The sequence below is a fragment of the Leptodactylus fuscus genome, chromosome 6 (assembly GCF_031893055.1).
Source record: "Leptodactylus fuscus isolate aLepFus1 chromosome 6, aLepFus1.hap2, whole genome shotgun sequence".
NCBI lineage: Eukaryota > Metazoa > Chordata > Amphibia > Anura > Leptodactylidae > Leptodactylus > Leptodactylus fuscus.
This window is the reverse complement of record NC_134270.1, coordinates 139070819-139082889: the sequence shown is the minus strand read 5'-3', so window position 1 is coordinate 139082889 and position 12071 is coordinate 139070819. Positions and strand designations below refer to the sequence as shown.

At 42.4% G+C, this 12071-nt stretch overlaps 1 protein-coding gene across 2 annotated transcripts in view; it reads left to right on the top strand.

Moving 5' to 3' along the window:
- The window catches only part of RHBDF2 (rhomboid 5 homolog 2), a 49930-nt gene that overhangs the window by 18340 nt on the left and 19519 nt on the right, over positions 1-12071 (top strand). The window contains exons 2-6 of one of the 2 annotated variants that reach the window (XM_075277370.1): positions 107-241; positions 7107-7222; positions 8616-8737; positions 11430-11625; positions 11748-11960. In XM_075277370.1, the coding sequence (XP_075133471.1) occupies positions 7109-7222; positions 8616-8737; positions 11430-11625; positions 11748-11960 (645 nt within the window). In that variant the 5' untranslated portion in view covers positions 107-241; positions 7107-7108. The remainder of the gene's footprint in view (positions 1-106; positions 242-7106; positions 7223-8615; positions 8738-11429; positions 11626-11747; positions 11961-12071) is intronic. The other variant, XM_075277371.1, reaches the window with a different exon arrangement.

Genomic DNA, 12071 nt, shown 5'->3' with positions numbered 1-12071 from the left:
TTTACCCTTTCTGTGCCAGGCCGCTTCCTCAGAACTGCTGTGTGTTTTTCCCCTGATGTTGTGATAGAACATGTAAAAACATATCATTTCCTCTTATTACTCACAGTTTCACTTTCCTGTCTACAAAGTGGGGCTGCTGGAGCAAAACCAACCGGGTCTGAAATTGGCTAATGCCGACAACACAAGGAGAAGCCCCCTGGTCGAGAGCCGGATGATCTTGGGCAGCAGAGCCTAGCAGCAGGTACCTCTGCCCCTCACCCCCTCCTCAGTACCATCATATCCGATACAGGGCAAGCTCCTTGAATGTTTGTGTCCTGCTATCCACTTAACACACACGACTTTCTGGCAGGTGCTTTTCCTTAGAGTAGAACGTTATATTTCATATGTCTGCAGGACAGATGAGTACGCCTTATTGTGGGTGGCTGAGATGGTTGTGGTCTTTGGGGTTGTAGCCTGTGGTAGTTGAGGGTGGAGGTTTATACTCTGGAAGTGGCTGCTGTTATAACAGTAAGTCTTTAGTCTGTGCACTTTCAAGACTTTGCGCCGTCTTATTGATTTTGAAGTTTTATTTTATTCTCTCCATTGATACATAGGGATACATTCTTGATAGGGAAATGCTTTGGGTTCAGGATGGGTTTACAGTAGAAAATAAGAAGTGTGTGAGAATTGGGGGTGATTTTTGGGCATATCTGTAGACTACCATGCTTAAAAAAGACACCCAGCAGAAGCACATCTTTCCATCCTTGTACTCCACGTCTTAGAAAATACTCCCTGTACTACTTTTCTGTATATTTTGTGCACTTCCCTGCAATTCATCCTCCTGTATGTTTCTGATCAGATACCATCTTTAATTTCCCTGGTTTTCTCTTCCTCTTTACTATTTTCAGATAATCCATCAGCACAGTATCACATGGGCAGCTAGAGCCGGCACCATCTGTGCCTGCTGTTAGAAAAGTCTGGTTGTTCTTCTCTTAAAGGGGTTCTCCAGCCCCAAATAACTTTTTCCTACTGATGACTTGGCCACAGGATGTGATCTGCCTGGGTCAGACAACTGGACCTTGCATAGATCAGCAGTTACAGTAGCCTTCGAGTGCCGGAAGCTGCTAGTGGATGGGAAATGTGTGCAGTACTGCTCCTATTCAAGTAATTACGGCACAGCAGCCCCATCTACTGTATAGAAGTACTTTTATGGAATTGCAGCACTGCTCTTTTTACTTGAATAGGAACAGTGTTGCATATGCGTTCCTTGGCGGCTTCCAGTACATGGAGGCGGCTAGAATGGCTGATCTGTGTGGGGTCCTGGTGTTAGACCCCCAACAGGTCACATACTGATGATCTATCCATTCAACCTATGAAAAAATTATTTGGGGCCAGAAAACCCCTTTAGGCAAAGGCCCCATGTAGCGAAACAATCGCAGTGGAAACTCATTGGGTTTTTTTTTTTTTTTTAGTTTTGCAGCATTTTCCACTTTTGATTTTGCACAGTTTTCCTCTGTGGACTTTCAGCCTCTATTATACCAATGTGGAAAATGCGGTATTTTCCACAGGTGTACTTGACAGGCTGCGATTTTTGAAAACCCAACTTTTCCACTCCAGATCTTTATTCTGTAGTGTGTGGCTAGGATTAGCCAGGATCCCATCCACTTTGCAGGTTTTTTTTCTGTTTCAGATTTAGTATAAAGAAAAAATCTGTGTGAACCCAACCGTAATGTAACAGCAGCCCGCCTAATCGTCATCAGTCATTGTGATAGCAGTTTTTGGTCTTCCCGTGGAAAGTCTGTGTGGTACAATCCATGCGATTTCATTATACAGGAAGTTGTGTTGTCTGTATAAGTGACATATAGATCCTCATAGAATGAAGAAGCCAATGTGTCACCAGAGCTTGGTTCACACTCTGTAGTGGTCCCAGTGTGATACGGCATGTAGGGAGATTGACAAACAGAACACGAGAAACTTTTTTTTTTTTTTTTTAAGTTTTGGGTGGAGTTTCCCTTTAACAGCGAAATGGAGCACCAAGGGCTGAAGCATTGTTTCTGCAAAAATGTTAAGTACTTTGTGTACGGCAATGATGAATTTTATTGTATCCATTACCCACAATGTCCTAGGAACAAATGCAAGGACAAGCTTTATATATAATCGGCTACAGTATAGGCAGGAAATATATTGGAAAATATGAGAAATTCATAACCATCTCTGACAAAATTTTAAAGGGATCCTACCATTCAGACGACATTTTTTTATAAGTACCACGTCGGAATAGCCTTAAGAAAGGCTATTTGTCTCCTACCTTTTGTCGTCTTCTCCGCGCCACCGTTCGCCTACAATCCCGGTTTCTCTCAGTATGCAAATCAGCTCTCACAGCACTGGGGGCGGCCCCAATGCTGCGAGAGAACTCTTTCCAGCGCCGCCTCCTCTTCTTCAGCAGCGTCATCTTCAGCCTCTCACCTCTGCCAAGTTAGTCTTCTCTACGCCGGGCTGAAGAGATCCAAATTGATCGAATCAGTTGTCCTCGGCTGAGAGACTGTACTTGGTAAAATCCCACATCATTGCTGCAAAGACCTCTGGGAAGGTCAGGCATGATGTTAGAGGGAGCGCCCCCTAGTGGGCTGTATGACTGAGGTACTGTCTTCCTATTTACATCTTCAAAGACAGATTTGCATATTCTTCCCATGATCCCTCAGTGGAGCGCATATGGCTTAATGAGACTCCACACACCTACATGGTGGTCTCTCCTTAAGGAGTGACGATATCCCATTAACCCTACATACACACATATATACATACATACATACATGCGTGCATACATACACTGCTCAAGAAAATAAAGGGAACACTCAAATAACACATGCTAGATCTGAATGAATGAAATATTCTCATTGAATACTTTGTTCTGTACAAAGTTGAATGTGATAACAAAATCTCACAAAAATCATCAATGAAAATCAAATTGATTAACCAATGGAGGCCTGTATTTGGAGTCGCCCCCAAAATGAAAGTGGAAAAACACCCTTTAGGCTGATCCAACTTTGATGTAATGTCCTTAAAACATGTCAAAATGAGGCTCCGTAGTCGGTGTGACATCCACGTGCCTGTATGACCTTTTGTGTGATTTTGTTATCACATTCACCCTTGTACAGAACAAAGTATTCAATGAGAATGTTTCATTCATTCATATCTAGGATGTGTTATTTGAGTGTTCGCTTCCCAACTCAAAGCAATGGGATGCTGCTTAGATATATGTATGTATTTGTACGTGTATTATGTATGTATTTGTACACATATGTACACTGCAGCATCCGGGATCAGAGAACGATAATTCAAGCATTTAATCCGTGAGATGCCATGGTGAGTAATGCTACCCTGTGAGCAGTTAGACAGAGGTAGGGGATCGAGTGCCAATTGTTTGTCACGGCAGTCGAGCTCAACACTGTAAAACAATTAAAATTAAGAACAACAACAAAATTTGTGTTTGTTTGTTTTTTTCTAACATTCTAAAAAATGGAATAAAACACACATGGTGCAAAAATACGGCTGGTCCCGCAAAAAACAAGTTCTAGTCAGCAGAATAATACGAGAGAGATCTGCTTGGGTTTAAGCATTCAGTCCCACTGAGTTTCCAACAAGTAGCGATAACTGGCATTTCAATGAACAGACGCGCTCGCACCATCATCTCGCAACACTTATTCTTATTTTTGCGTTTTCATGTGGCTAAAAAACCCTTTGCATTCAGTGTGACTGTTATGCCCCACCGCGGCTTGTCCTTCTTGGTGGAACAGTTTGTCTTGAGGGTTGTATTTTACTAAAATCGACCTAATGAGAATAAATTGTATACCGCCCCTCCTATCCTGAAGCTATGTCATGACCGATGAATGTGAATTGTGCCAGGTTACTGTCTCCTATGTGCCACGTCTCTATCTCTCTGCTCTTCTCTCTCTGGGTTTACATCATAAATTAGTCCTGAGAGGTCTTTACCCGCACAGTCCCTACTGATGCCATGTAGAGGAGCACAGAGTTTTTGGACAAGTATTTTTTTATTTTATTTTTTTCATTGTGACATCTTCCCCAAGTCTTTAACACTCCATATTCTCCTCTCTTCTTCTACATGTGTGAATTCCGCCCTCCATTGGTTTCTCCCACTCTCTGATTCATGTGTGCAACACGTTGCCTCTGTTGCCATCTGCTCTCCCACTGGAGACGATGTATTGTGCACACAGTCACTCTTCTGTCTTATTGGTGTAAATGAACACTAATGTTCATGTACTTGAGAAAATCCTTGTGTGTATTTATACTGTGATACCTGCTCCAAAAAACCATGCCAGTTGATTTTACCTCCCGCTGAAAAGCTCTCAATGGGTTTTCCCATTCATGTGTATTACAAAAGACTGACCGTATCATTACATCTACTAGTGTGACATGTAGTTAAATACTCCTGATTAACTCTTTGTAGACTTATCAGCCTACCGTGGGCTTGTCACAGCCTTGCCCTAAAACATTTCTCTTTATACAGTGCAATGTTAACCAATCCATTTAGGAATCTAATACTGTCCACTTGCATTTTTGGCTGTTGGGATCTATAGAAATTCTACTAGAGAGAGCATGGCTCCTTCATCTAAAGCAGGGGTCCTCAAACTTTTTAAACAGTGGGCCGGAGGCAGAGCAAGTCGCACAGACATCGGGAGCGGTGCCCTCCAATAGGTAATGTGAAGTGCGCTGCATGGCCTGGTCTGAGCTCCCCAGGAGCTTCATTATAAATGCACGCTTGTCGGCGGGGCCAGACAGAAGTGCTTGGTGGGCCGCATGTGGCTCGCAAGCTGCAGTTTGAGGACCCCTGATCTAAAGCATTCAGTGTTTTTATTATTGAATTAAAAAATAAGACCCCATATCCTTCTCTTATTTGGCACGTTTAGGCTCCGTTCCCACGGAGTAACGCGCCGCGCATTCAGACACGTATACACGAGTCAGAGTGAGAGCGCTCAAAACAGATCCCATTCACTTCAATGTGTGTCGGTTTACGCGCTACACATTGAAATCAATGTGTTAAAAAGCCTCCCATTCATTTTCATGTGTAGCTCGTGTGAGCTGGCATACATTGAAGTGAATGGGATCTGTTTTGAGCGCTCACACTCTGACACGTGTATACATGTCTGTATACACGTGTATTTTTTCAGACAGGCCTATTACAATTTCTAACGTAAACCCTTCCGTACTATAATTAGAATCCCCAAAATTTAACCTTCCTCTGTCCCCGCTCCCACATTACCCCACATGATATGATGTCTTTTCAGGCTAACTTTATCTGTCCAAGCTCCATCCACATGATACAGGACACCACTAGTGACGGCTCATAAAGTTATGTTTGTGTAGTGACAGTCACCTCTATTACAACATTGTCTGACCTCTGTATAAGCAATGCCGCCTTTGCTACCTCTTGTCACTCCCTCTACCTCAGATTGTAAGCTCTTGTGAGCAGGGCCCTCAGTCCCATTGTGTGAAATGACGTTCTTTATGTATCTGTCTGTGTTTGAACCCTACAAATTGTACAGCGCTGCGGAATATGTTGGCGCTATATAAATAAAATTTATGATTATTATGACTGCGCGGCACGTTACTCCATGGGAACGGAGCCTTAGTCTTTTTCCAAAATGTTTCTCCACTCCAGTGGAGTAGAGACAGTGTCTCTACTGCCACCTAACCAGTACTCTAGTCTTGATGGGAAGCAAAAACCCCAGGAAAGTGTTGTATATCGATGGGTGTCTAGTAGAGATGAGCGAGTAGTATTCGATTTGAGTAGGTATTCGATCGAATACTTCGCTATTCGAAATACTCGTACTCTGTGGAATACCACGCGGTAAACGCAGTAAAAATTCACACTATAAATATACACTGTATTTGTTTTGGGTTTTTTTTTCAGTGCCTATGTTGTCCTACTTCCTGTCTCACCTCCCCTGCATAGTTATTGGTGTAAAAAAAAAAGTGCCAGGGAAGGTGGGAGGGGAATCTTTTTTTTTTTTTTTTTTTTTTTTCCACGTGTGGTATTTGAACAAGTACGAATATTTCGAATATCTACTCGATCGAATACTATTCGCTCATCTCTAGTGTCTAGTCCTAGCTATGTTTCAAGGCTCTTGTAATGAGTCAGACTTACAAGGTGTCTATTTATAGGTGGGACTAGAGAGACGGATGGAAGAGAGCTTAATATGCATGCATTTTCCAAGGTGCGATGCCTGTAGGATTCCCTACACCAGCTGGATCGCCACAAGAAGAGCCAGTACTTTCTAGGAGCATATATATTCCATATATTTATATGGCTGTATAGTTAGGACTTTGGGGCTTTTTGGGCACTAGAGCAATGCAGTATGGTCAAAAATGAAACATTAGAATGCAGCGAAATTTGTGACTCCTTCCTGTAGTGGATGGCCATGCCTAGTCCTTGTTGTAGCTGTTCTCCGTGTGGCCTTTCCATCCGGCATGGTTCCTGGGAATACAGTGATCTGTAGTTAGACTGTGAGCAGTCTTGTCAGCACAGACAACAATATGGCACTAGTTCCTGTCCAGTGGGTATCTGGCCATCTGTTGTGTTGGGCCAGGACTTCTATAAAGGTTGTGATACACTTTAGCTGGTGGCCAAATCCTCTTTCAGCCTACAAGGGCCTACAGTCGCCATTCAATTAAGGCTATTTGGTGCATTACCACTAGTCCATAAGTCCACTCTGGATCAACATTGTAGGGTTATAGGTTGGACTTGATGGACTGATATCTTCATACAACCACATCTACTATGTATAAGTACCTTTCGATGGTTTAGTTTCCCAAATAGACAGGTTCACTTTAAGAACAAAAAGATTGGTCACATTGAAATTTAATATGTTGACCCTTCTTTACTCTAACATCTTCTGCCAAGGTTGTAAACTCCATATATGTTAGATGAACCAGTCCTGCAAAATCAGTGGGTTTGATGCAGGTTCATGTAATCTGTATGCCCGTAGTAACACGCACCTTGTTGGTTCATCTAATCTAATACCCTTTACTATGGAATACCGTTTTCTTGTTTCTGTATATTGCATTAAATGTATATTTTACCATATTGTCTTTTTTTTTTCCCCCAGACATGGCATCTGTAAACAAAAATGGTAGCAATTCCCGCCTGCAAAGCCGAAAACCGCCCAACCTCTCCATTACCATCCCTCCAACTGAAGCAGAGCGGGAAGCCAAGCAGTTACAGGTACAAGACTGGGGATGATGGTTGTATTTTTACTTGGGTAGGGCTGGCCTATTAGGTCACAATGTATCCTGCATTAAACTGCAGCTTTTTGAAAGCATAAAACTGGCAAGCACCAATTGAAGAATTTCCCTCCTTGTGCTATTATGGGGTTCTAAACATGCGGTAACTTTCTTCATACATAATACATATTCATATAATATATATACTATACTATATAATGGCTCATCTAGAAGCTATACAGAGTTTGTTCAATATGTACACCACCCGCACCTACTTTGGAGATCAGATTTTCCGCCTCTCTGAACCCATGGAGTCAGAAGGATCCACCTCTAAGGACAGGAAACCTATAAAACTATTGAGATATTCTTTATCCCCAATGTGGTTTCCTGTCCTTAGAGTTGAAGACCTATTCAGAGCGGTGCTTGGGAATAATTCTATTCTGATCTCTGTACCCCCTCCCCCAGACTAGCCCATGTAGTGGTTTATGGCAAAAGGAGAAGCCATAACATTAAAGGGACTCTATCATTGGGGATTTTGTTTTTTACATAAGCACACATTGTAATAGCCTTTAGAAAGGCTATTCTAGTCCTACCTCTCTTTCTCTTCTCCTCGCAGCCGTATTTGAAATAATATTGTTTTTTGGGAATATGTAAATGAAGCTCACGGAGCACCACAGCATCATACCGTTGTGCCCGAGCACCACAGCGACATACCTTTGATGCCGCCTCCTGGGCCGTTCCACTGTTACTTTATGCAGACTAGATCATCCTCTTCACTGCCTTTCATCCACCTCTGCATTCAGCGGGATTCAAATCCTGCACACGTGCGGTTCAATCCTGTAGGACTGTAATAAGGAAGGCTGGCGGAGCGTGTGTTGTACGCGCAGCCCAAACCCAAAGTGGCCGTGTGTACAGAGCTTTCACAGGATTGGAGCCTGCTGAAGAGAGAGACGGCTGCTAGGCAGTGAAGAGGATGAGCTAATCTGCATAAATTAATGGTGGAATGACCCAGGAGGCGGCATTAATGGTATGACACTGTGGTGCTCCCTGAGCTTCATTTACATATTTCCAAAAAAACTATATATTTCAAAAATGGCTGCAAGGAGAAGAGAAAGAGAGGTAGGACTAAATAGCCTTTCTAAAGGCAATTCCAACGAGTGCTGACTTAAAAAGGAAAGCACTTAAAAAACTAAAATCACCAATTATAGACTCCCTTTAAGTGCTTTCCTCCTCCATATCCATCTCTGCCGCATGACGGCTAAAATACCTGTTAACTGGTGATTAGGCCAGAGGAATCTAAAGGCGGTCACTGCTGGGTCTGATGGCATGTGGTTAGCTATACAAGACGTTTTTTAATATATATATTTCCCTGTAATTTTTTTTTTCTTTTGCAGCCCATTCCCAAACCTGTGTACCAAAAGAGTGTCAGCCTGCAAGAACCAAGGAGGGTAGATAGTGCCACAGGTGACAGGCCCGTCTTTAGAAGACAGACGTCACTTTCACAGAGTATAAGAAAGTAAGTATCTTGTCAATACTTTTTATCTAGGACATAGATCCTCTATTCTTCTAAGGAATCTTGTGATTGTACTTTTACACAGATTGTCTATTGATTGTCTGTTGACGTTAATGGCCACAATCCCTGCAACTGTTTGAGAGCATTCATGATGTTTGAGTTGTTTGAGGTAGCGGCCATTGGCAGCAGCTCATTCTCCTCACGTCATTCAGAACGTATGCACAAATATCGCTGTGGGTGGCTTATCTGCCCTTAGGACTAAAGGGTCGGGAATTGAAATTCCTGTCGGATAAAGGTGTGTGAAAGGGATCTTGAGTCCTAAGACAATAAGATAAGGGCATAGGAATTCACATAAGAGAAAGTTGGCCGGCATTGTCAATTTTGACAGGTTTGGTTGTCCATCTTGTGTACATGAGGGGGGCCTTCTAACTTCCTTGCACTTAATATTTGGAAGCTGGATAACCCCTTTTATCTGCAAAAACATCCACAGCAGTGTTACTCACTGTTCCCTTGTGCAGCCTTTCTTGGCTTTATTTTACTAGAGACTCGATGAGTATCAATGTTTTGTTTTTTTTTTTTTTTTTTTTTTTACATGCAATGAATATGTGGACAAACTACATTTCCCATGATTCATCTGCCTGCTCTCACAGGTAATAACGCGCTCCGATATCTGAGGTCACATGGTTCTGTGATGTTTTGTTCAAACTGAACCCCCTCCCCTATGAGTAGGAAAGATGGAGTGAGAGCAGGCAAATGCATCATGGGAAATATAGTTTATTTACAGATTCACTACATGTAAATACAGTGGCTTGCAAAAGAATTCTTACCCCTTGAACTTTTTGTCACCTTACAACCTCAGACTTTTAAATGTATTTTATTGGGATTTTAAGTGACAGGCCAGCACAAAGTAGCAGAGAATTTTCAAGTGGAATGAAAATGATACGTTCTAAAAAGTTTGAAGCAAATAAAAATGTGACATGCAAAAGTCTTCAGCCCACCTGTACACTGATACCCCTAAATAATCCAGTGCACACAATTGCCTTCAGAAGTCACTTCATTAGTTGAGAGTCCAGCTGTGTGTAATTTAGTTTCAGTATAAATACATCTGTTCTGTGAAGGCCTCAGTGGTTTGTTAGAGAACACTAGTGAACAAACAGCATCATGAAGACCAAGGAACTCACCAGACAGGTCAGAGATAAAGTTGTGGAGAAGTTTAAAGCAGGTTTAGGTTATAAAAACATATCCCAAGCTTTGAGCATTCCAAAGAGCACTGTTCAATTCATCATCAAAAAATAGAAAAAAATATTCTACAACTGCAAACCTAGCAAGACATGGCCGTCCACCTAAACTAACAAATCGAACAAGGAGAGCACTGGTCAAAGAAGCAGACAAGAGGCCCATGGTCACTCTGGAGAAGCTGCAGAAATCCGCAGCTCAGGTGGGTTATAGATGTCCACAGGACAACTATAAGTCGTGCACTCCACAAATCTGGCCATTATGGAAGAGTGGAAAGAAGAAAGCCATTGTTGAGAGAAAGACATAAGTGTCATTTGTAGTTTGTCACAAGCCATATAGGGGATACAGCAAACAAGGAGAAGAAGGTTCTCTGGTCAGATGACATTAAAGTGGAACTTTTTGGCCTAAATGCAAAGCACTATGTGTGATGGAAAAGTAACCTGGCCTATCACACTGAACATGCCATCTCCACTGTGACACATAGGGGGCAGCATCATGCCATTGGGAGGCTTTTCTTCAGCAGGGACAGGTAAGCTGGTCAGAGATGATGGGAAGATGGATGGAGCTAAATACAGGGCATCCCTGGAAGAAAACTTGTTGGAGGCTGCAAAAGACTTGAGACTGGGAAGGAGATTCACCTTCCAGCAGGACAATGACCCTAAACATACAGCCAGAGCTACAGAATGGTTTAGATAAGAGAATGTTCTTGTGTTAGAATGGCCCAGTCACAGTCCAGACCTAAATCACATTGAGCAGATGTCTCCATATAATCTGGCTGATCTTGTGCTATTTTGCAAAGAATGAGCAAAAGTCTCAGTCTGTAGATGTACAAAGCCGGTAGAGACCTACCTCAAAAGACTTGCCACTGTAATTGCAGTGAATGGTGGCTCTACAAAGTATTTATTGAGGGGAGTGAAGACTTTTTCACGTCACACTTCTCAGATTTTTGATTAAAATTTTGAAAACAAGTATTTTTCTTCTACTTCACAATAATCTGCTACTTTGTGTTGGTCAATCACTTGACATCTCAATAAAATACATTTAAGTTTGTGGTCGTGAGGGGACAAAATGTGAAAAAGTTCAAGGGGTATGAATACTTTTGCAAGCCACTGTAACCATGAAACAAGGAGCAGCAAGTAAAATAAAGCCAAGAAAAGGCCGCACAAGAGAAAAGTAAGGCTTTAGCACCAGTATTTGCAGATTAATAAGAAGGTCTTTCACATTTCATGGTGACCGTTGCGGTATGTTTTATGATCCTATTAATGGTCCTCACATTGTGGGGTTTTGTTTTTTTGGTGCTTTGAAACTCAGTATATCCTCATGAGTACCGTATATCCTAACGTTTGTGAAGTCTTATACAAAATCCTATGCAGAAAAATGGCGCATGCACGGTTCAATAAAAACACCACTTTACTCCTAAGATGTAGAATTGACCTAAATATGTTCTCTCTTCTCTTAGAGGTACAGCCCAGTGGTTCGGAGTGAGCAGTGACTGCGAAGGGAAGAAACAACAGTGGCAGCGCAAAAGTCTTCATCACTGTAGCCTCCGATATGGAAAACTTAAACCCCAATACCAAAGGGATATGGAACTGCCCAGCCAGGAAACGCCCTCCTTCCAGACAACGGAGTCTCCTGCCACCTCTCGACTGCCCAAGGTAGGCTGTAAACAGAGAATGTTCTTGTGTAGAGAGGTTAAATGGAGTGAATGCAATGTTATTTGTTATACTTCTCTGTTAATATGAAATATCAAGACAACTTGGTTTTTTTTCTCCTCTAGATCAGGGACCCTTTGGCACGAGGCCGTGCATTTCGTCATCCAGATGAGGTGGACCGGCCAAGAACCCCTCACACAGGAGTAGCCCCAGTGACTCCTGGAGTAATGTCACTTACATCCTTCACTAGTGTACGTTCAGGATACACCCGTTTACCACGACGTAAGAGGGAAAGCGTGGCACACATGAGCTTTCGGGCTGCAGCTGCTATTATTAAGGTACAGTAACATGGTTGGGCAGCTTTCTCTATGTCCCATTCTAGGAGGATGTTCTAGGTACACATGTTGCTACTATATTGTACAGTGTGCCAGAACTATTGGTCATACAGT